The 23,604-nt window shown below is 50.7% G+C and overlaps 2 protein-coding genes and 1 long non-coding RNA gene across 17 annotated transcripts; 1 reads left to right on the top strand and 2 right to left on the bottom strand.

Moving 5' to 3' along the window:
- Positions 1-1,133: 1,133 nt before the first annotated feature.
- REPIN1 (replication initiator 1) lies at positions 1,134-10,685 on the bottom strand. 13 transcript variants are annotated; one of them, XM_045565050.1, is made up of 3 exons: positions 10,411-10,685; positions 5,329-5,526; positions 1,134-3,917 (listed from the first exon to the last, which is right to left on the bottom strand). In XM_045565050.1, exons 2-3 carry the CDS (start codon positions 5,483-5,485, stop codon positions 2,209-2,211), a joined length of 1,866 nt encoding a protein of 621 aa, XP_045421006.1. In that variant the 5' UTR covers positions 5,486-5,526; positions 10,411-10,685; the 3' UTR covers positions 1,134-2,208. The 13 variants fall into 13 exon arrangements, with proteins under 13 accessions (XP_045421006.1, XP_045421003.1, XP_045421002.1 ...); XM_045565047.1 differs by lacking the exon at positions 10,411-10,685 and adding an exon at positions 7,886-8,068 and having other exon boundaries at positions 1,134-3,914; XM_045565046.1 differs by lacking the exon at positions 10,411-10,685 and adding an exon at positions 7,886-8,068.
- Positions 10,686-16,315: 5,630 nt separating this feature from the next.
- On the bottom strand, positions 16,316-20,188 carry LOC123647538. Of its 2 annotated transcripts, none has more exons than XR_006738271.1 (3): positions 20,026-20,188; positions 19,624-19,752; positions 16,316-16,524 (listed from the first exon to the last, which is right to left on the bottom strand). It is a non-coding gene; the product is annotated as an uncharacterized LOC123647538 (long non-coding RNA). The 2 variants fall into 2 exon arrangements; XR_006738270.1 differs by having other exon boundaries at positions 19,624-19,840.
- A 170-nt stretch (positions 20,189-20,358) lies between these two features.
- Positions 20,359-23,543, top strand: RARRES2 (retinoic acid receptor responder 2). 2 transcript variants are annotated; one of them, XM_045565060.1, is made up of 6 exons: positions 20,359-20,439; positions 21,323-21,520; positions 21,725-21,829; positions 22,772-22,867; positions 23,117-23,244; positions 23,437-23,543. In XM_045565060.1, exons 2-5 carry the CDS (start codon positions 21,347-21,349, stop codon positions 23,231-23,233), a joined length of 492 nt encoding a protein of 163 aa, XP_045421016.1. In that variant the 5' UTR covers positions 20,359-20,439; positions 21,323-21,346; the 3' UTR covers positions 23,234-23,244; positions 23,437-23,543. The 2 variants fall into 2 exon arrangements, with proteins under 2 accessions (XP_045421016.1, XP_045421017.1); XM_045565061.1 differs by having other exon boundaries at positions 20,363-20,439; positions 22,772-22,858.
- The last annotated feature ends 61 nt before the right edge of the window (positions 23,544-23,604 follow it).

Genomic DNA, 23,604 nt, shown 5'->3' on the forward strand with positions numbered 1-23,604 from the left:
GCCCCCAGCCACCTCTCCCTACTTGTACTCATACTTGTACCTATGTACATCCCACCCAGCCCCACACCTCATGGGGTAGGGATCGAGTCTTGTCTTTGTAACCCCTCAGTTTCCTTCATAACATCAAGCATACAGTAGGCATTTAATACTTATGTTAACCACAAATAGCAGCACACTCTATTCATCCAGTAAGACAGGCCTCAGGGGATGGACCCGGTCTTGAATCTGCCTCTGGTGATTACCAGTCTTATGATCATGGGCAAATGCTTTCATCTGTAAAAGGCGAATAAGAGTACCTGCCACACAAGGGTACATGAGATAACTTAGGGAAACTTCTTTGCAAGGTGCCACTCACATAAACAAATGGTGGTCATTCTCATGCAGCAGACTCCGTGCTAGATGCTGTGATCTATGCAGAAATTACTAAGGCAGCAAGAAAAGAGCCTGCTGATGCCTGACAAAAACAGGCACTCAAATTAGTATGAAATGACCAGTGCAGGGACACGTGCACTGACTGCTGGCAGAGATCTGAGGGCCTGCAGCAGGCCAGCCAGGGAGGCACTGCAGAACAAGATCAAATCAGCCCTTCTTCCCGTCCTGGTAATGTCACCTAAAAGTCTGACCTGACCCCAAAGAAGGCTAAACCCCTGACCCTGATGTGTGGAATGAGGGAGATCAGAGCCGTCTTTGCTGCTCCCAGCTGCCTCCCCTCCCAGAGACTCCTTCTTTGTGCTGTCAGGCCTCCACGGGGGCTGCCAGAGGGAGGGTTGAGGTCTAGCCAAAGTCTGCAGCATCCACCACCCCTCAAAAGGAGCCTCTCAGTGCTCACTGGAGTTATAAGGCCAAGGTGATGAGAAAAACAATGACAGCCCTGGGTCCACCACAGGAGGGCAAGTGGCCAGGAACTGAGATCCCCAGTTCCCCCTGCCAGAGTTCTCTGGAGCCTTCGCCTACCATGCAGAGAATCAGCCCTGCTGCTGGGGTGTGCTTGGGGAAGAAGTGGAGGCCGGGTGTGGAGCAGCTCAGCAAGTCAGGCACTGGGACCGTTGCCAAAGCCCCACCCATGGCCCCCATTCCTTCCTCGGAAAACTCCACAGCCCCCCAGGAAAAAGCAACACTCCCCAGACACCAGCTCTAAAACCAAATCTTTATTTTCTAGTTTGAAAAGGAGGGTAAATGGTTGTTCTGTTTAGTTCCACAGAACAGCACAAGGCCCAATAGATAGAAATTATAGGAAAGCAGAATTCATTTATTATAAGGAAGAATTTCTAACAATTAGAATCATCCTACGATAGGACCAGGGCCTCAGGAGGTGGGGAACTCCCTGTCACCTAAGTGCTCAAGCAGAGGTTGCACATCCATATGCTAGAAATGTGGGAAAGGAAACTCAACCAGCATCTTCCCTTTAGCTGACCCTCCGTCACCCATGGGGCAGCCCTTTCTACAACATGTTGAGCTTTGGAAGGAGTGAGGAGGGTTGGGGTGTTGAAAGCCTGGACACAGAGCTGCTGACAGCCAGGGGAAGCTCTAAGCACTTGGGGTGGGGGGTGGGGGGAGAGATAAAGCAAGACAGACCAAGGAGGAAATGCCTTGGGGGTTTGATCTCTGAGGAGGAAGAAGATGACATCACAAACAGTAGATGGGTATCCAAGTCTGTCTGGGTGCCTGTGCAGGGGCAGGAGAGAGGAGCAGGGGCAGGAGGTAAGAGCAGCTCAGCTTCACCTCTAGATGCTGGAAAAGGCCTAGGTGCTGTCTAACAAGGCTAGCAGGTTCTCCAAGATGTATCCAGCTGGTCCACTTTTCCTCCCCAGGCATTCATTCACTAAGGACTGTACCACACCTACTTCCAAAAATGATCTGAAGTAACTCATAGTAAGACAGGGACATTAAGGCGTTAACACCAGAGGATGGAGGGTCTTCCCTCCCACTGGTGGTTCCTCTAGTCAGAGGGCTCTAAGGGGTAGGTGGAGTTGCTATTGCTACTTTTCCAGGGCACAGGACAGTCAGGAACCCTAGCAAACACCAACTGGAGGCCAGCGTCCTTGAGCTCTGAAGTGGATTCCCTGGCCACCCCGGGTTGACCTTCCTGGCTCACAGGGCCCAGCTCACTCCCCGCCTCTTCTGTCCCCTCTGGGATTCGTCTCCCCTACCCCAGCAACAGGCAGGCATCCCCACCCAGCCCACAGCGACGCCCCAGCCCCGCCCGCCTCAGACATCGTGCTTCTTCTGGTGGGCCAGGAGCCTCTCCTCGTCGTCAAAGGTCTGGCCACAGATGGCACAGCAGAAGGCGCCGTCCCGGATGTGGCTTTTGCGGTGGGTGATGAGGTTGGACTTCTGGCTGAAGCTGCGGTCGCAGTCGGGGCAGGCGTAGGGCCGCTCGCCCGTGTGGATGCGCCGGTGGGACACCAGGTTAGACTTCTGGCTGAAGGCTTTGCCGCAGTCGGGGCAGACGTAGGGCTTCTCGCCGGTGTGGATGCGCCGGTGGGCGGCCAGGTAGGGCTTGTGGCGGAAAGCCTTGCCGCAATCGGGGCAGACGAAGGGGCGCTCGGGCGCGTGGTCGCGCCGGTGCGCCGCCAGGTGGCTGCCCTGGGAGAAGCGGCGCCCGCACTCCTCGCAGGCAAAGGGGCGCTCGCCAGAGTGAACCCGCGAGTGCGCCACCAGGTGGGTCTTCTTGCCGAAGTTCTTCCCGCACTCGGCGCAGGTGAAGGGCCGCTCGCCCGTGTGCTGCCGCTGGTGGGCCCGCAGGAAGCGCTCGAGCCGGAAGCTCCTCCCGCAGTCGTCGCAGCTGTAGAGGGACGCGGGGGCTTCGGCCTGGTCCTGCGGGGGCTCTCGGGGGGCCTCCGGCGCCGGCTCCCGGGCAGGTCTCAGCGGGGCCTCTGGAGTGGGTTCAGCCCCGGGCCTGGCTGGAAGCTGGGGGCTGCCGGGGCCGGGGGCGGCCTGGGTGGAGCCCTCGGATCGCTTGTGGATCTTGCTGTGGGACAGCAGGTTGGGTTTGTGCCGGAAGCGACGGCCGCACTCCGTGCACGGGTAGGGCTTCTCGCCGGTGTGGATGCGCCGGTGCGAGGTCAGGTAGGGCTTGTTGGTGAAGCGCTTCCCGCACTCCGGGCACTGGTGCGGCCGCTCACCCGTGTGCACGCGGCGGTGGGCGATCAAGTTGGGCTTGTGCCGGAAGCGCTTGCCACAGCAGGCACACTGGAAAGGGCGGTCAACCGCGTCTCCACCAGGCCGGGGGGCGGTCACCGCAGGGCGGCCCCTGGGCCGGGGCCCCAGAGCCTTGGCTGCTGCCTCTTCCAGGGCCTCGGCTACATGCACCCGCTTGTGAGCAACAAGCTGGTCCCACTGGGCAAAGCTCCGGCCACAGTTGCCACATATGAAGGGCCGGGCCTCCGGGACAGGGGGGTGGCACCGCCGCAGATGAGCCTGAAGCTGCTTTCGTCGCCAGAAGCGTCTCTCGCATTTGGGACAAGCGATGGGCCTCTTTGCAGCCGAGTGGGCCCGCAGATGCAGAACCAGGGCCACCCAGCCTCGGAAGCTCTGCCCACAGAGGTGGCAGGCGAAGCCCAGGTCTGGGGTGGCAGCAGCATGGACCTGGCGATGTAGCACTAAGAAGGGGGCATGGCGGAAGCGACGGCCGCACTCAGGGCAGGGCAGGGGCAGCCGGGCCAGGCACCGGCGGGCATGAAGCCACAGGGCCACCCAGCCTGAGAAGTGCCTTCGACAGTGTGCACAGCGATGGGCCCTGCCCGGGGCCTGGCTGCCGGGCTGGGACACTGAAGTGCCTTGTTGCCTCAGCCTGCGGGGCTCCTTCTCCAGGGTCTGGGGTGACTCCTGGGAGGGCCCAGAAAGGAGTCGGGGCTGGGCCGGGCCCATGGCCAGGGGGCCTCTGCAGCGACGTTCCAGCATCGGGTCTTCCTCTGCTGAGGGTGGAAAAGCAGAGTCACTCTAGAGACCAACTCATCCTGCCCAGCTCCTCCCTTCCCGACCTCAGCCCCCCCAGAGGAGCTTGCCATCTACTAGCTCCTAGAGCCCTTGATGTGAATTGAAATCGACTACTCTTCTATTTCTTTGTATGTTATCTTTCAATTTGGGTTTCCAGACATTTGTCTTACATCTTTATTATACTGGACACTTCCAAAAGGACTCTGTCTGACACTTCTTGGAATCCATCATGGCAGCTACCCCAGTGTCAGGCAGGCGGTAAACACTCCAGTGTTGGATGCACAAACATTCTTGCCACAGGACTCACTAGACAACGTGGTCACATCTCCCTGCAGTGCCTTATGCTTTTTCAAAGCACTTCCCTGTTGCCCTCCCTTTGTGTCTGCTATTTCCCATTGCCACATCTGAGCCTCACAGCAACTCTGTGAGGCTGGACAAGCAGACGCTGAGCTCCCTGTTTGACAGATGAAGCAATTGTGAGGCATCAACAGGTGATGGAACTTGCCTGAGGTGACACAGTAAACCAAGGGCAGAACCAAGGCTAGGGGATAGGTCTTCTAAACTCCCAGGCCAGTGTTCTTTTCTCTAAAACACCTGGGTTTGCAAAGATCTTACAGAAGGAAATTCCTATAGCCTTTCATTCTTATTACACCACAGGGGAGGCACTTCCAGCCTCATTAACCTCAATCTCCCACCACTGTAAAAGCCTGGAGAACAAGTGAGAACAGCCTTTCTCAGGGAACAGCAGGGGAGTCCTGGGTGCTACTCCCAGCACAGTCTAATGCCAGGCCATCGCCTGTCCAGACTGTGCCCACACTCTGCCCGCCTGCCCTCTTCCACACACACACACACACGATTAGGACATCGCAGGAAGGAAAACTCTCCCTGAATCCAAGGAACACCCACAGCCTGCTGCCCCCAGGGCCTGATCCCTGGCTCTGCCTCCCTTGGGGTGCTGTGGATTATTGGGGCAAGAAAAGGGGGGGAAGAGATTGTAATCTCTGTCCCCTGCCTGGTCCTGCCCCAGTCTTGCCAGGGGCTGCCTCACGTTCAGCTCTTCCACAGCTTGGGGGAGCCCAGATTCCTGCACGAGACCCTCCTATACGGAAAGGGGGCCGGGGTGGCTGATAGATTCCTCAAGGGCCTTCAGTGCCTGCTCACAAGCTCCAGACACAATCCTCCTAAATTCCCTAGAGCCTCTCTCCTCCTGGGGAGCACAGCCATGACTCATTACCAATGCTACATTGAGCACAGGGAAGACCCCCCAGGATATGAGAAAGGGATCCTTCCCCTGCAGGATCCTTTCCTTCCACCAGGCTTGGGGGGAGGGGAGTCTGTGTTGCTGGGGTTGTGGGGTGGTTTGGGAACACAGCAAAGCCCAGACTCTACCCTTGAGACTGCAGAGCTGGGAATGAGGCTTTTTCCAGCTCCTCCTGGGGATGTTCCTGGGGATACTTCTGCGGCTGCAGCGCCTGCTTCGGCCCACACTCCGGTAGCCCCCAGGTGTCAGAGAAAACTGCAGCAATAAAGACACCCCTACCCCCATGGCAGAGCTCAGACCTCTGACTGCAGAGAGGCCAGCCTTACCTGTGGGGAGGGGAGAGAAAACATGTGTGAGGCTTTGAGCTCTTCTAGGGCACACATCTTTGTGTCCTCACCAGCCACAACCCCTCCCCCCACACAGCCACAGCTCCAGCCTTAAGCCCCACACCCTGCCTGGCAGAATGACCTTAATAGATATTGGATTAAGAAATGAATGTTCCCCTTCACCAAGGAAGTACACTGCTACTTTTGGGGTCACTTCCTCCCCTGGTAAGGTCACAGAACGAATTCTCCATTCCGTGGACAGGGTCTGGGTTTTTCCTGAAGGCCAAGGCCCGGCCTATGGCAGTAACTCTGGAATCCCTGCTGGCTCCCTTCCCCCACCCTCCTCCCAACAGGAATTCCAGGCCTATTTCCCATGGGGCTGCGCAGGGCCAGCTAGTGTGACCAGGACTTGGATCAGAATCCCCTTCTGCATCTTAGATGGCCAAGGGTGGCTAAAACCCCACAGCCTCCTTTTGTATTAGTGCATGTCCTCCGTCCACGTTCACGGACACACGGGTCCTGCTCCTACGAGCGATCCATTTCGGGTCCCACGCACGGCGCAGCTAGCTGAGCCTGTGCGCAGGTGCGCTCGCCGCCCCCCCAACCCGCGGCGGATCCAGCAGTGTCCCCCCGCGCGCACACGCACACACGGTCGCGCACACTCACGGTCACGCGCCCCGCAGGTGGAGCTGCCCCCTGCGGGCCCGTGGCGCCCCCGGCGCTCCTGCCGGGCCGTACCTCTCCGGCGGGCTGTGCAGAGGCGCGGCGCCCGTCCATGGAGCCCGAAGGCCGGCCTCCGAGGCCCGCTCCCCGCCCCGCCGCGGCGACAGCGGCAGGTTCGAGTTCACAACTGCCAGGCCCGTCCCCAACCTCCCCCCCGCCGGGTTCCCAGCGCCACGTGACTACAGGAGCTGCCGAGGGTCAGTCGCCGGCTCGGGCGGCCGCGGCCTGGGGGCGGGGCGGGGCCGGCCGGAGGCAGGCGCGGGGCCGGGCGAGCGGGCCGAGTCAGCCGCTCAGTTGCCCCGCCCTGGCTGCCGGCCTCCGAGGGCCCGACTCTGTTGCCATGACGACCACCATCCCTGGTTTTCCGGGACAGGCCAGAGCTCAAGTTTCCCGACCCTTTGTCCCTGCAGAGGACGCGCGTCCCGGGCGACCGCGTGGCCGGCCTGTGGTCACTCGGTCTGGCCCGTCGTCACTGGCTTATGAAAGGCTCCGGGCCCGTCCGGAGACTTCAAAGGGGGCGCAGTGCCAGGGCCTTTCCCAGGCCGCGCTCCCCGCGCAGCGGGCGCGCAGTGCGGACGCTCCCTCGCGCGCGGGCCGCAGACGGCGGCGGCGCCCTGGAAGTCCGCAGCTTCTGATTTGTTCCAAAGTGGGGAATGAAAAGGCCCGACCAAGTGAACTTTGAAAAGTTCCTATTCCTCTATTCCAGAAATTGAGAAAGAGCAGGGGTTGCCGGGCTTCCTGTGGCAACGGGGAAGGCGCGGGGCTAAGGTCGGGGTGGCCTTTGGCGCACGTGGGGCATTTCGCTTGGAAGCGCAGCAGCCAGTGTGGCGTCTGCGGTGGCAGGTGCGAGCCTGTGCCCATGACTCACCCACTAGCAGGTGGCCTTGGCTTTCCAAACGAAACACTTCCCTAGGGTTTCCAGGCTAGTACAATTTCATGTACTTTCATGCTTTTCAACAAAAGCAATTTTTGAATTGTACCATTAGTTGAAAACACTTTGAGAGGGAGCAGGGACCCTTCTTAAGGGCCTGCTGAGCTCCCCCTCTCCCCAAGCATGGAAATAAAAATTTGAGTTCTTTCAAGGGAAATTCCAGGCACCTAGCTAGCCCTGCAACCAAGCAATTAGGGAAGTGAATGAATAACCTGCTAAGCAAGAAGATAATAATAACTTAAACAATAGTCACTGAAGTAAGTCAGTCACTAGATAATTGATTCGCTATAGAAACTAAAGTTAACATCTTGATATATGTCCCTGAGTTGTTTTTCAGAAATCAGGACCCCACCAGATGTAAAATGCCAAATGCTATCATGTAGACCTCAGACAGACTGGAACCAGAAAATGAATAAGAAAGTTCCAGAAAGTCCCCAGCCCTTAACTCACTTTTGAGGCCCCCCACCCCTGCTTTTAAAACCCTTGCCTGTAAGCCATCAGGGAGTTCTGGTTTTAAGCATTAGCTGCCTGTTCTCCTTATTAGGCACTCTACAATAAACACAGTTCTTTCTCTCCCTGCAAATCCTACAGTCGGCGTTTGGCTTTGCTGCACAGGGTGAGAGGACCTAAGTTAGGTTTGGTAGCACTTTTAAATCTGTTGTATAAATAGGAAATAGGGGAACATAAAAACCTCTCATGCTTTACCTCCTAGAGTCAATTGCATTTAATATTTTGGTATGTATCCTCTGGTGCTTTTTTCCAGTGCATATCCATTCCATGTTTGACATAATGCTTTGCAAAGATGTATTCTGCCTTCTTCACTTAACACAGCGTTGTGAATTTTCTCCCATTTTATTAGATATTCCTTTATAACATGATTCTTCATGGCTGCATAAATGTACAAGTAGATTGTTGATAGATTTTCTATATACTTACAAATTTATCTTTTATTGCGCATATCTGATTTAAAAATTCTAGAGGTTGGGAACTGATGGGTCAAAGGCAAAGTGTATTTTTAAAATGTCTTCTAAATTATCTTCCAGAAAGATTTATTAGTTTTCCCTAAAAAGTGCCCATTTTTCCATATCTTTGACAACACAGGCCTTTTTTTTTTTTTCAAATTTAATTTAAAATGGTCATTTCTCATTGTTTTGGTTTGCATTTCTTAGATTACTAAGGCTGGACTGTTTATTCACATGGTTCTTTATTGCCAGTTTGTATTTTCTCTTTTGTGAATTTATGTCCCTTTGCCCACTTTCCTATTTGCCCATTTTAAAAGTTGAGAAGTTGGTTTTATTGTTGGGGGCACTCATAAAGTGAAGGTATTAACTACGTGTCATGTGTGTTGCAAACATGTTTCCTCCATTTGCATTTTAACTTTTTAATTTTTGATGCGAGAAAGGTTTTTTATGTGCCAAAGCCTATCAGCTTTTTTTTATGGTTTCTGCCTTTAGAGGTATGTTTAGAGTGGCCACAGCCACCCCCTAATAACATTTAATGTTTGTAGTTTTATCACAGAACGTAAGTTTTAATACCTAGTATAGTAGTTTAAGTACTTTCCCTACACACAGACTCCATTTTTGTTGTTGTTGTTCTTCAAAACTTCCTAGCCATTCTTCCAAATGAACTTTAGAATTTCTTGTCAATATTTTAAAAACTCTATTGGCATTTAGAGAGATTTAAGATTCCTGTCTCTCCATTTATTCAGGTCTTATTTTACCTATCAAAGTCAAGCTGTCTATTTGTACATTAAATATTTAACTTTTATATTCTTCATGAAATCCACAAAAATGAAAAAAAAATTTGTCAGATCATATAGTTTGGGGGTTCAGAAAACGTGGTCATAGCATATTGTAGAATATATGTCAAGTTTGGTGGTTATAGAAGAATGAATTTTTCTACTGACAGTGCAATAAGAAGATACTCCAGTTTTTACCTAAATACTTAGTAATAACAGATACCATTTAGGGAGTATTTATTTTGTCTCAGGCATGGTGATAAACTCTTCACATACCTACCTCATTTGACCCTGTCAACAACCTATGAAACAAACTCTTCTGATCCTCATCGTACAAATGAAACCAACTGAGACTCTGAAATGTTCAGAAACTTACCCAAGGCCACACAGCTGGATAGAGGCCGATTTGAATCCAAGCAGTGCCTCCGTCTCAACCACTAAAGTTGTGTGTGTGAAGAAAGCACCAAGTGCTGGGCCTGGCGCAGAGTAAGTGGGCTGCTGAGCGAGTGCAGCCATCTAAAGCTTCTCAGTTACTACAATTGTGTTTGATTCCCACAGTCCTGCGAGACCCCTTAAAGGAGAATTCCTTCATAGACTCACAAAGTGTCTTCATCTTGTCTGTAATCAGTCTCTCTTAGCGGAAAGGGTCTTCACTTAAACGAGACCCTAAACTACTCCCTCACTCCCCAGCCCCCACTAGAAGAAATGCCTCCTCGTGGTCAGGAGTTGGCCACATGCTGTAACTTCCCCTTTTGGTGCAGCCAAAGGAAGCTAAGTATGACTGTGCCTTAGCTCTGCAGGAAGAAAATGAGTGGCAAAGGAGTCGTGGAGTGATTCTTGAGCCTTTGTGCCAGCTGGAAATTTAAAGCCTTGGTATCTGGGACTTTGACCTTCAAAATGCTTTAGAGACCAACAAGCCAAATGGTCAAATGGTCTAGCCCAGTGGAGATTGTCTCAGCTTTTGACATGCTAGTTGGAGAAAGACAGGGCTGCACAGGGGCCGCCCAAGAGGATCCATCTTCCCCTCCAGCAGTGCCTGGTTCCCACGGTTGCATTAGATGGCAAAGTAGGTGAGCATTTTAGGGGATGAGGGAACGACATCTCCAGAAATCCTCTGTGAAGACACCCAAGTGTTTAGAAACAGCCTAGTATCTGAAAGAGGGAAAACTGCACCCACCTCTTGCCGATACATAGTCCCACTCCTCCCCACAAGACTCATACAACCAGCAAATATTCGATCAGTGACCACCATCTGCCACTGTGCCAGCTGCCAAGCCCCCGTGTGAACCAGGCAGAAATGGTCCATGCAGTTTCCACATGCAAAAGGATGTTGAGAGGACCTTTACCTCTCATTAAACCATGGAACTATCTCTTGGTTTGGTACTTAATACAAAATAAAACCAAATACTCAGTTACAATTTCTGAATGGATGACTGGTGAAAAGCTGGAAGAGACCAGGGATCAAATGGGAAGAGAGAAAAACGGAACTTACTTTAACTATTACTGTTTCCTCCGGCTTCAGACAGCATCCCTAAGGCAGTTTGCAAGGCCCTGGTGTAGCTACTTTCCAGGTGGCTGCAGACGGTTTGTGGAGGAGGCAGAGAGCACATCCGCACTGACCTTGATGAAGGACAAATCCGCTGGGTGTGCCTCGCACTGGCAGTAATCACAGGGACTTGCTGTGCCCTCTCCAGCCTTTGCACCTTTCCGCCTGGAGGGCACTGAGAGAAGGCAGCAGGGGAGGCCAGAGTAGGCTGCCCCAAATAGGAAGGACTGTTGAGCCGAAGGCAATGAAGAAGTAAATGCAAGAAAGCCCTCTGCCCTTTATCTACCTAAAAGTAGGGCATAGCAAGCATTACAAAGATAAAAGGTACCCCACTTCCCCTCTCTACCAGGGGGAGCAAAGGTTAACCACTGAAGACAACTTTAGACCCTTATGGGCCTGAGATAGTACCGGAGGAATCCACATGAACAAGACTTCCTAACTCGCCTTTAGCTGCCAGTTATTTCCCTATCCACACGGTCCCACCCCTAGAGACTTCTTTTCCTCTGTCTTGTCACTTCTCTAAAAATTCACTATTCTTTGTTGAACCTGCTATATAAACTGGAATTAAAGACACCTCTTTGAGAACTACTCTTTCCCTGGGTGTCTCTCATGTATATGAGAAATACACATATTAATAAACTTCTGTTGGTTTTTCTCTTGTTCATCTGTCCTTTGAAACAGGGGTCCGTTCCAACTGCGAACCTACAGGGTGGAGGAAAAACTTCTACAGCAGCCTAGGCACACACTGAGGAAGGCCCCCTAACTTTCCAAGATTTAGCATCTAGGTCACATGGAAATTCTTCAGGAAAAGATCAAAGTGCTCTACTTCTGCAGTTCTAAAAATATCTTTAAGTGCATGAAAACATGGATAATGCATGGCAAGGACAAATGCTGTAAGAGAAACCCTAGGCTGAGATCAAATGTCACTTCTCAAAACCCCGAGGGGCAGGACAATTTTCTGTTGCATATCTAGTTCCCGGAGTCTGCTAAAAGAGAAAGAATACAATTGGTAAAAAGGATCCGAGGCAGATGTCTCAGATTTCCTGCAGAGGAAACTGGTACGTGTGGGTGCCCGGCAGCTGTGAGGCCCGCTTCCCACGCTCACCAGGCCTGCTGCCACCTGACCACCACAGTCTGTCTCACCTGGGCTCGGATAAAGGCAATTGCCAAACATAGGTGGCAACCCCAATTTCCAGGTGAATTTAGGATGGTGTATATGTCTGACAAATGGCACTGTCCAGTCCTCTTACTGAGGACCAGTCATTTAGCTTTATATGTGCAATTGGGTGCATATGCTTGCCTATATAAAAGGATAAAGTTTCTTTTTGTCTGTGCAATCTCTTAGCAGATTTCCTGTGATGTGCATCTCATTCTGGTTTAATGTGTGTTCAATAATAAAACTGTTTTCTTTCTCTCCTACCTCTGTGGAGAGGTTTTCTGGGTTAGCAGGAGATTTTGGTTTTAATTACATTTCCCCAACATAATCTTCCAAACTCAAAATTTTTAGCTCAATCACATCTACAAAGCTTCTTTTGCCACGTAAGATAACATTCATGGGTTCAAGGGATTAGGACCTGGTTATGTTTGGGGGGTTTTGTTCAGCCTACCACACTGTTCCTACCCCATCACCTTCTAGCCCTTACTGAGTTTTATTAATCTTCATAGCACTTATCACCTCCCTGAAATTAGTGGTATAGTTATTCATTCAGATGGTTTTGTCTCATTCCCGCACTGCAATAGAAGCCATGCAAAGGCAAGGATTTGGCCTGCCTTTTTCACCCCAGCATAGCCGGCCCCGGGAAAGATGTCCGGCCCACAGAGTACTCAGTAACTGCTGTGGACCAAGTGAATGAGTAAATGTAAGCTCCATCCCACCACTACACTCATTCGATCGGCCCACACTGAATTGCCTTTGCAGCACTATGAGCCAATTTTTAGCAATAAACTTCAAGCTGTCTCCCCTTGGCTACTGCTTGTTAAGCAGGTGATGAGAGTCTGGTAGAACTTGCAGTGAGAGGAAATACCTTTTCTTAGAGAAAGATGTAAGTTTTAGTATATAAGCATAGCCAACAACAGGAACTTGGAAGACAGGTCTGTAACTCGCTTCCTTACAGGACTCTGACTGTAGGTAGCAGAGCCTTAAACATACTCTTTTATCTGGAACATTATTCTCGTTAGGATAACTGGCATGCAAGGACCTTTAGGGAACCTCTACCTGCGAGGGGAACCTCACCTGGCCAGAGTAACCAGCTGGGAGAAGGAGGGTGTTCTGCCCCCTGGTGACCACGTTTACCACCACGCCTCTTGGTGATTTGGTCTTAGGACCATACATTGCCAGGAAAAATCTGTGACAAATCATCTTGGTGCCTCAGTCAAAAGAGAATGAGCTTCACTTTAATTATAAATCTACTTCGTTACTCTTTCAAGGTCAAATCTCATCTATTATTACAATACCATGTCTCTTTCTACACCAAACTGGGATCTGGGTCTATCTTCAACTTAATTCAGAAGATGGATTTAGGGCCAGCTCTTGGTTTACTACCTACTAAAAACCAAGCTTAATTTGGAAACGCACAGAAATTCGAAACAGAATCTCTGCTAAGTCTTTGAGATGTAGCAGAAGCAGGTGTACTGTCAAGTGTTTTGTTTCCTGTGGGCGGCCTGTGCTGCTGCTGTTTGTGAACACCATCTGCACACATTTACCAAATAACTAGAACACACCTCATACCGTAGCTCATTCCTGGCCAGACGCCTCTCACATGAAACCGCTTGGGTACCTTGGAGGAGTCAGAGTGTAAACCTGGCTTTAACTTGTACTCTCTGATCGGCTTCCAAGACCAAATCTGGGTCACAGTTGAACTTGGTGCTTTCAGACTTGGCCAGGGAAATCTCAGATGTCCTCATAACTAGTTTTCCTTCATAAATATCCTCAACAGGATTTAAGAAACCTTATTTTTTTGTATGTTATTAGAAATCACAACAATAGGACATGTTTCCTACATAGTAACATTTTATTAAATTACTATATTCAACAACTAATATCCTAAAAAATTAAATTTTAATATACTAAATTTTATATATTATAAATATACTATACAATATATTGTATATATTATAATATACTAACAGTGTATATATTAATATATTATATAGTATATTTAATAATATGCTAAAAATTAATTTTAAAAGAGCACTTGAAAAGCACTGAATTCCACAGCATCTAACCCACCCTAAGTGCCTTCCACTGGCTGCAATACCACTCATTATCTGGGCCCTGTGCTCGTTTAGAGTTCTAACAAATATGTGTATGGTATATAAAACACATACAACAAACTGGCATGATTTTTGGTCAGAATGGAGTTAGGAGAAATTCTTAGGGTTAAGCCCAAATCAAGTGATAATGTTAAGTACATAAGAAAAATCATCCCACAGTCCCCGTGCTACTTGAAAAGCTATACAACTAGCTAAATTTAAGGAGCAATGAACACAGTTTGTGCTCATAGTCTCCATCTAGTGGTAGATCCTTGGATGAAATGGGCTTCTAATAGGATCTGTTTGACTTTAAGCTTGGTATCTGCATTCTCACCACTTTGATTTAGAAAAATATTTTTTACTCATGAAACTGACATTTATTATGTAATTATATTTATTATAAAGGTACAATTTCCTTTTATTACAATGTTGATTTTCCTTGAAAGAGCAATTATGTGAGTTTTAAAATGTTACTGTTTATGTTGTATTATGTTAATGTCATGGTACATCCACATACTCAAACCTAAATTTCATTTCCTACCGCATTCAAACATTGAAAATGGCATCCTGATTGGCTTTTTTGGATAAATGACAGGATCCTGATGATTATTCTCAACAAAATAATTTTTATTTTTTTCAGTTCAGTGTTAGCCACCCTGGTCTTGTTCCTCTGCTCACAAAACACCTCTGATTGTTGTGTCACACAAACATTTGACTTTGCAAATGATCAGGTTGAATTCATGGCACCCAGTCTCAGGAAAGGATTTTCTCTATGTCCGTGTGTGTGTGTGTGTGTGTGTGTGTGTGTGTGTGTGAGAGAGAGAGAGAGAGAGAGAGAGAGAGAGAGAGAGAGAGAGAGAGAGAGAGTGAGTTTGGTCGGGCTGCCATAACAAAGTACATTAGAAATTTATTTTCTCACAGTTCTGGAGGTAGAAGTCCACAACCAGGGTGTCTGTTGGCAGGGTTGGTTCCTTCTGAGTCCTCTCTCCTTGGCTGCAGATGGCTGTCTTCTCCCTGTGTCTTCCCTCCGTGTGTGTCCATGTCCTAATCTCCTCTTCTTACAAGGACACCAGTCATATTAGATTAGGCCCACCCCGATGATCTGATTTAACCTTAATTACCCCTTTAAAGCCCCTATCTCCAAATATAGTCATATTCTGAGGTCCTGTGGGTTAGAGCCTGTCTTGATCCATTTGTGCTGCTATAACAAAATACCTAAGACTAGGTAATTTATAAAGAACAGGAACTTATTTTCTCACAGTTCTGGAGGCTGGGGAGTCCAAGATCAAGGCACTGGCATCTGGGGAGGACCTTCTTGTTGTGTCCCCACATGGCAGAAGAGGACAAACCCACTCCCACAAGCCATTTATATAGTGGCATTAATCCATTCAGGAGAGCAGAGTCCTCATGGCCTGAACTCTTCCCATTAGACCCCACCTCCCAACACAGCTGCATTAGGGATTAAACTTCCAACATGTGAATTTGGGGGGACACAGACCATAGCAGGGCTTAAACATATGAATTGGAGAGGGATAGTTAAGAGCTAAATGTGTCCCCCCAAATTCATATATATATATATATATATTTCAATGTAGTAATTTGTTTTTTTAAGTAACTCATAGACTCTGGTTAAACACAGCAGGTTACACACATATGTTTATCCCTACTCCCTCCCCAAACTCTATGAAAATGACAGTAAAGGAATAACAATGTACAAGGAGAAAGCTGGTGGGGCAGGAACAGTGTAAGGGGTGAGTAGAGCAGAGTTCCTGCAATGGGGCGGGGCGGGGGTGTCTCTAAGGAGCAAGGGGATTCAATCCTCGGACCCCTGCAAAGCCCTGGACCAGAGCACTAGGTGCAGGAGACACAGAAGTGAAGCTGGGGACATCGGATGACACGCCCCTCCACCACTGCAGGAGACCAGAGTTTACTCTGTTGAGACGGAACCAGGGGAGAGCAGAGGGCCTGGGTGAACACGGGGAGGTAAAGTCAACGTCTCCTGCCTCCTGCCCCACTTGGCACCCAGGACACAAACAGCCTGGCTGTGGCAAAAGCTCAGGGAACACTTTTTTGGAAAAACTGTACAGGCCCAAAGAAAGGACATAAGACATATAGATAATACTGATATCTGGGATCATTCAAAGAAAGTCAGCATTACTACTCCATCACAGCCCACCAGTTGGTTGACAAGGCCCCACCTACCCATGAAGCTTTATTCAGTCAGGCATTTGAGGAATGCCTCCAACATGACAGACAAAAACCACGACCACACAGTGAAATACAGAGCAGAATGGAACTTTTAAAAAAGAAATCCTGTATTTACAGGATGGCTTTTTTTTTTTTTTTTTGAGACAGGGTCTCGCTCTATCTGTCTCCAGAGCTAGAGGGCTGGACTGCAGTGCATCATCATAGCTCACTGCAATCTCAAACTCCTGGGCTCAAGAGATACTCCTGCCTCAGCCTCCCGAGTAGAGTAGCTGGGACTACAGGCATGAGCCACCACCATACCCAGCTAATTTTTCTATTTTTTGTAGAGACGGGGTCTCACTCTTGCTCAGGCTGGTCTCCTCCTGGCCTTGAGCGATGCTCCCACCTCAGCCTCCCAGAGTGCTGGGATTACAGCCGTGAGCCACCGCGCCCAGCCTGATTTTTTTTTTATCATGGAGAAACACTTGATAGTCATGCAGCCAAATTCATCAGTCTTTTCTCTTATGGAGTTTGGGTTTTGTGTTGTTTTTCACCAGTAAGAAGTTATTAGGAAAACAAAATCCTCGTGTGTTGTCATCTGGTACATTTAATTCAATTCATCTGGAATATATTATAGGGCAAGAAGTGAGGATGGAACCAACATTATTCCTTTCTCCCCCACAAGGCTAGCCATATATCATGACACCATTTATTGAATGCTTAACAAATATTCAATAATTAAAGACAAAAAATGTCAGTGTAAGTTTTCTCACTGATATCACACTACATATAACTGAGCTAAATTTGAACTACAAGGAAAGGAAACCTCATTTGTGACCTAGCCAAATATAAAAATTTAAAATTAAATATTTTCATAATAGTGATCAATAATTACTATTTCCCACATTTTTCTCACGTGAATTAATATCCAGAGAGTTTAATTACAGTAGATAACATGTAAATCAACTACAAAAATTACAAGAAAAATTTGAAGAATACTTTGTTGATATTGGTAAATTTAGAGTTGCTTTTGAATTCATGCAATATCATTTTGAATTTATGTTAATTATAATGAATTGACACAAGAGTTAGCAAATTTACTTGAAACTGATGTACTTTTGCTTCAAAGACAAATCACTTCTAAAAAAGATAAGCTAGTGTTCTCAATGGTGTTGCAAATATTATAGGACAACGTTAGGCCAGGTGAGGTGGCTTCTGACTGTAATCCTAGCACCCTGGGAGGCTGAGGTGGGAGCAATTGCTTGAGGCTAGGAGTTCAAGACCAGCCTGAGCAAGAGCAAGACCCCCATCTCTACAAAAAATAGAAAAATTAGCCAGGCATGGTGGTACCCTGCCTGTAGTCCCAGCTACTCGAGAGGCTGAGGTAGGAGGATCACTTGAGCCCAGGAGTCTGAGGTTGCAGTGAGCTATGATGACACCACTGCACTCTAGCGGGGCAACAGAGAGAGACTCTGTCTCAAAAAAAAAAAAAAAAATACAAAAATAAAAATAAAACCATTTAGGAAGATATACTGAAACAGATATTCTTAAAGGAGGCAAAATGATACATTTTATTATGTAGTTATGAAATGTCTACTATAGACTGTACTATACTGTATAACAAAGGACTTGGATGTATTAATAGGTGCAACATATATTCTCTAAAATAAAAACATAACAGTGAGTCCTCACTTAACATTGCTGATAAGTTCTTGGAAACTGCAACTTTAAGTGAAGTGACATAAGACAAAACCAATTCTACCACAGGATAACTGACATACACAAGAGTTAAGTTCCTACAGCATATTTCTGGTCAAAAAAGGTCATGAAACATCTAAATAAAGATCCAAAACACTTTTAATATTAAACATTGAAATAACTGAGCTATAAATACATTTAAGAAATGCATGTATACATTTCTTAAACATATTAACAAAGATTAATAAAAACAAGTAAGATAATTACCCAACTTTTGGTGAATCAGTGAGTGGTAGCAGTGGGGGTTAAATCAAGGAGTAAATGTTTGCAGAGCAAACACTGTAAGGAGCACCTCCTACCACCACACAGTTCAAACAGTCACAGAAATGGGGGCTTGCTGAGCGCTTCCTACCACATGGTTTACTGTTGTGCGTTTGAATGATTATATACTTTACACATTTTTATTTATAGTAATTTATATTTATTCATTCATTCAATAAGGCTCTCCTTTCCAAATTTATGAACCTCATTATTTTTCAGCTGACAACATTGTCAGCCCAAAATAAGTGACTGAGGTAAAGATCTCAATCAATGGAGGTTTATTAAGCCAAAGTTGAGGATGCGCCCCAGAAAAACACAAACCACAGATGGCAAGACTGTGGCTGTTTTTCTGAAGGGGAATTTGGAAGTTTCAGTATTTAAAGGGGAGTAGGGCATACAGAAGGGAACAAAATAGGGCAGGGGCATAATGAGACAAAATGTGAGACCCAGGAAAATGTACATTTTTATAAGATAAAGCAAATGCTAGAAGAGAAAAAGGGAGGGAAGGAGGCATCAGTTTATAGACGTCCCTGGGTAAGTGGAAGAATGTCTGATTCAGTCTCATCTCTGTTCTGCACCTGGAGGATAAACTTGTAATCATTACCAGTGTGGAATCAAACAGACTTTAGTTTTAAGAGCTATACTAGCCCGCAGACCTGAAGTTACCATTTGCATGTCCTTGTTTATGCGAGGCCAGCAGGGAAATTTCCTTAATGAATGATCTGTGGGGTTTTGCATAAGGATTTGGGAAGGGGGTTCTGAGATTTTTACTTTCTTTTACAACAGGCACAGGGGAGAACCACTGAGTGGTTACCCCAGCCCCGCAATGGGTACAGAAGCCTATATTACCATCTTGAGGTTAAAGAAAGAATGGGGCAAATGAGAGTGGCAAAATAGGTTATGGAAGAGGGAGAAGGGGAGGCCTGGCTAGCAAAGGTGGTCTTGTTATGTAAATGAACCTCACAGGTGGCAGCCCTCAGAGAGAATAGAAGGGAAAATGTTTCTTTCGAACTTTAAAGGTGTCAGACTCTCAGTTCATCTTTCCCAGATCCAGAATAGAGGGGGCCTCAGAGGAAGCCTGGCTGATCACAGAGGTACATCTCCCCCACAAAAGACAGCATTTCCGCTATTCTTGTATTTCCAGCCCTTCTGAGTAGGCATCCTGAAATGTGTCAAAGAAGTATATTTTGGGGTGAAATATTTTGGTTTCCTTCAGGGCCTCAGGCTGGGAAACATCTGTGTGTGCATCTGGTCTCTCTACCCCCTTTAAAGCTCTTGCAAAAAAACAAAGACCCCATCTCTTAGTGCTTAATGATAGTTGTGTAACTCACAGCTGGGGATGAAATGCCAGTGGTGGGATTTCAGGCCCCAGTAACTGGCTAATAGCTCAGGATCTTTCTGGTGTCCCCGGAGCACACAGTACAGGAAGCTCTGGCTGTGTGTGGAGAGTCCCGGCAGAGGGTGCGTAGGGAGGGGATGAGAACCCTGTGCCTAACACTGGGCACCAGTCACTTCATGTTTCCTCCTTTAATCCTCAAAACAATTCAAGATATGATCCCCATTTTACAAATAAAGAACTGAGGTTCAGAGATAGATTTGGGGAGTTAAATGAGATCCTCTATTTCAGGTGTTAGTATAGGCTTAGAACAGACAAATAGTGGCGGTGGTGACTGACGTGCCAGTCCCAGAGCTTGTTCTCACCAAGGAGTTGAGGCGATATTGGACCCTATGTTCCTCCGCTTGCCTTACACGTTCCAGCACGCCGGCGTGCCGCACCGCAGGCCCAGCACCCCACATGAGACCTGGAGTCTGTCCCCATCAGTGGTGGGCCTGAGGAAAAGGTCAGGAAAAGCAGCATGTAGGATCCAGACTGGACGTCTTTGCTGGCGACAAACGTTGTCAGACACCAGAGTCATCCCTAAAGGAGAAACCTTCCTTTTCAGTGTGGCTTTAGGGTGCGGAAAGCAGAGAGAAGGACCAAGGACTCCTCAAAGTCTCTTTTGGTTTGAAGGTGTCTGTATTTCTGAGAATTTCCTGAAATGAGTGTCTCAGGGACGCTGGGGACTGGTCACCCGGGAAGGACCTAAGAAAGGGCAGCCCTACCTGGGCAGGAGGGGGCACAGAGGCCCTTCGGGGAGCACCGCAGTCCCACATCCCGCGGAGAAGGGGCCCGGGCGGCCCCCGAGGACTGAAGGCTTCGCTCCTCAGCCGGCAGGAGGTGGGACCGAGGGCGGCCCAGCCTCAAGTCCAGCCCGGCGAGCCGCCCGCCCCGCGGCGGGGTCAGGGTCAGGAGGCGGGAGGGGTGGGGGAAGGTGGGTGGGCTGGGGTGGGAGGGCGCGGGGAGGGCGCCCCGCCCGGGGGCCGGTCCTAGCGCCGCGGGGCGCAGCGGACTGGCTGGAGGGGCCGAGGTGGGGGCGGGAGGAAAGGGGGGCGGGGAAGAGCGGGAAGGGGCGGCAGCCGAGGCCAGGATTTCAGCCGCCGGACGGTTGGGGGCGACCCCAAGACGCAGGGAAGGAGGTGAGGAGGGACGAGCGGGCTGGGGGAGAGGGGGCGGGCGGAGGGAGCAGTTCAGGGGTGAAATGTGCGAAGCCCTGGCTTTAAGGCAATTGCCCTGGGGGCCTCAGTTTCCACATCTGTGGCTTTCTGGTCCCAAGACCACCAGTACAGGCAGGGTTCTCCGGGGCAGTCACCCCCTCAAGTGACCCCAGTCATGGATTAGGGGACGGATCACAAGGGCTGGAAGAGGGGTGATAGGGAAGGCCCCAGAGAAAAGGGCAGGGAGCGAGGACCTTGCCTGAAGCGGGCTAGCCGAGGGTCGGGCGGGTCGGAGACCCCCATTTCTGGAGAAGGAAGTAGGGCTGATGGCACGGGCAGCTCTGGCGCGAGCAGGGTTAAGCGCCCTGCAGTTCCCACCCGTTCAGGGCCCCTCCCGGGCGTTTACGTCCTCCCAAAAATATTCGGCCTCCAGCGGGTCCCTCCTGCGCGCCCCGGGCCCTGCCCCTCCCCCGCGGTGCGCGTGGGCCGGGGCGAGGGGTGGTGCTGGGCGGGACCCCGCGGGAGGCGGCCCACTCCGGACTCGGGAGGAGAGGGGCTCGGAGACCCAGCGCGGAGAGGGAATGGGTCCGAGAGGCGCAGAGCGCGGGAGTGGGCAGCCGGGCTTCCCGGGCGCTGGCAGGGAACTGTGCTGAAACTTTGCTGGCCCCAGGGAACGGTGCGGGCAGGGTGGGAGGGAGTGGAAACGACCAGACGGACACCAAGGGCTATCTGGAGAAAGGGGCATTTCCCCGTCCCTCCACCTCTGCCCAGCGTTCTGCCGGGCATGCCCCCCAGGGACAGGGCAGCGGAGGCGGCGGTCCCCGGCCGGCACGGAGAGCTGAGGACGCACACGCCCCCTTTGCAGGGCCGGGGTGGCAGAGCTGAAGCCATGCGGCGGCTGCTGATCCCGCTGGCGCTGTGGCTGGGCGCTGTGGGCGCGGGCGGGGCCGAGCTCACAGGGACGCAGCGGCGGGGCCTGCAGGTGGCCCTGGAGGAGTTCCACAAGCACCCGCCCGTGCAATGGGCCTTCCAGGAGACCGGCGTGGACAGTGCCGTGGACATGGTTAGCGGCTTGGTCCCGCGGGAAGAGGGAGGGCTGCGCCGCGGGAGCCCCGCACATTCCCAGGAAGCGGGTGCAGAGGGGTGCTTGGGCCCCACTCTAGCCACCTCCTAGGGTGCTGTTTCACCGTGGGGGAGGGGCGGGTCACAGCCAGGAATTGCTTTGCCTGCTCAGTTGACTGCTGGTGGTCTGCCCGTCTGTCCACAGCCCTTCCCAGCTGGGACATTTGTGAGGCTGGAATTTAGGCTCCAGCAGACAAGCTGCCGGAAGAAGGACTGGAAGAAACCTGAGTGCAAAGTCAAGCCCAATGGGGTGAGTAAAGGGCCATGTGAATGAGGGGTCACGTGTTGGGTGTAGGGGAGCCCCCTAGACCCCGAAGGGCTCAGCCTGAGCCCACAGTTGTGAGGGTGGGCAGTGGGCTGGGGACCTGGTAGGCAGGGAGACAGAGGGATGGGTTACCCAGGACTTACCTTCTTTTTCAGGGCAGGGCTCACCTGTCTGAGCTCTCTCAGGCTTCAGGTCATGGTGGAAGCAGCCCAGGGTGTGGGGTTTGTCTGGCGCCCACCCCAGACCCCTGGGTCGGCTGATTCATGACAGGGCTCCACTCTGGTCAGCCCCCTAGGGGCAAACCGCTGCCATGGGGGCGATGCCTGGACTGGGAGTGCAGTGACCTGGGTTCTGGTTCCCACTGTGGGCACCATCCTGGGCTTCATAGGTTCTGTGAAGGCCTGGTCCCCTCCCTCTGCTACAGGAGGGCCCTGGCATATAGCACTGACCTTCAGACCTCTTGTTCTGGGACCCTTTCATTCAAGTCAAATCTTACAAGAAAATATAAATAAATGACAGTGGAGTGGTTCTGGTGGAAGTCAGGTGGGAAGAACCCATCTGTGGAGGATTCTTGCTTTCACACGAGGAGATGTATGCACATGCATGCAAACATGCACACACCCATGCCCCTCACACATTATTACACACATGCTTGTTCACATGTGCTGCCCTCCCCCGCCCCATCTGGGAAGGATCCCTGCTTACACACACACTGAAGTCTCACGGTTTGAAAACTGCAGGACTGTTTGAGATTTCCAAGTTCTGGGGGCTGTGCCTGCCACCACCTGGCATGCACGACCCCTCGCCTGGGGCTAGAGGCCTGCCTGGGAGCCAGTCCCCATCTCGAGCAGCCCCGGCTCCCACCCTTGTTGGTGCCCATGCCTCACTCGTGCCCTTCCTCCCCTTGCCCCGTGCTCCCCTTCCCAGAGGAAGCGGAAATGCTTGGCCTGCATCAAACTGGACTCTGAGGATAAAGTTCTGGGCCGGATGGTCCACTGCCCCGTACAAACCCAGGTTCGGCGGGTAAGAAGGGGCAAAGATACAGAGGGGACGGGCAGAGGCTGGAAAGGTGGGTGGAAGATGGGCCTGTGGGAGAGGTCGAGAAGCCTGGGTGGAGGGGCGGGAGGCGGGGAGAGGACAGGAGGGTGAGAAGGGGCACTGTGCCTGGTACAGACATTCCCTGGGGGATGTGGAGGTGGTTGCTGCCCACCCCCTCCCCCCGGGCACTGTCTGCCCTCCCGACACTGCCTGAACAGCTGCTGGCACTGGCAGGAGCTGGAGGAGCACCAGGAAGCCCAGTGCAGCAGGGTGGAGAGGGCTGGCGAGGACCCCCACAGCTACTACTTCCCTGGACAGTACGCCTTCTCCAAGGCCCTGCCCCACGGCTGAGCCCTGGACGGGTAGGTGGCCTGGGGTGGGGGTGGGGGTAGGGAGCACAAACCCTGGACAGGGACAGCCCTTGGAATGTCTAGTCGGCTGGTGTTGGGCTGTGGGAGGCAGGGAGGGGACAGACTAGGAGCCTGGGAAGAAAGCTGGGACTGGGACCAAAACAGCCTCCTTCACACCCAAATCTGTTTTTCCCTTTCCTCTAGAATTTTCATCCTGCTTCCTGGATGGCTGCAGGCAGTAACCATCAGAAGACCCACCCTCCCAGGGAGAGGATCCCATTATACCCCAAGCTAATAAAACTGCTCTCCCAGCTGTGTCCTTTTGGCTTCTTGCGCTGCCTCCTCAGCTCAACCTAGAGGCGGCCATCTGCT

The sequence above is a fragment of the Lemur catta genome, chromosome 11 (assembly GCF_020740605.2).
Source record: "Lemur catta isolate mLemCat1 chromosome 11, mLemCat1.pri, whole genome shotgun sequence".
NCBI classification, from domain to species: Eukaryota; Metazoa; Chordata; class Mammalia; order Primates; family Lemuridae; genus Lemur; species Lemur catta.

What these genes read in the sequence shown, in the direction of transcription:
- REPIN1 (XM_045565046.1), bottom strand. An exon ending in CCAGCTCTGCAGTCTCAAGG is followed by an intron (nt 3,918 to 5,328) that starts GTAGAGTCTGGG and finishes TTCCACCCTCAG; the next exon opens with CAGAGGAAGACCCGATGCTG.
- RARRES2 (XM_045565060.1), top strand. Translation starts at nt 21,347, where the DNA reads ATGCGGCGGCTGCTGATCCCGCTGGCGCTGTGGCTGGGCGCTGTGGGC. An exon ending in TGGACAGTGCCGTGGACATG is followed by an intron (nt 21,521 to 21,724) that starts GTTAGCGGCTTG and finishes GTCTGTCCACAG; the next exon opens with CCCTTCCCAGCTGGGACATT. An exon ending in TACAAACCCAGGTTCGGCGG is followed by an intron (nt 22,868 to 23,116) that starts GTAAGAAGGGGC and finishes TGGCACTGGCAG; the next exon opens with GAGCTGGAGGAGCACCAGGA.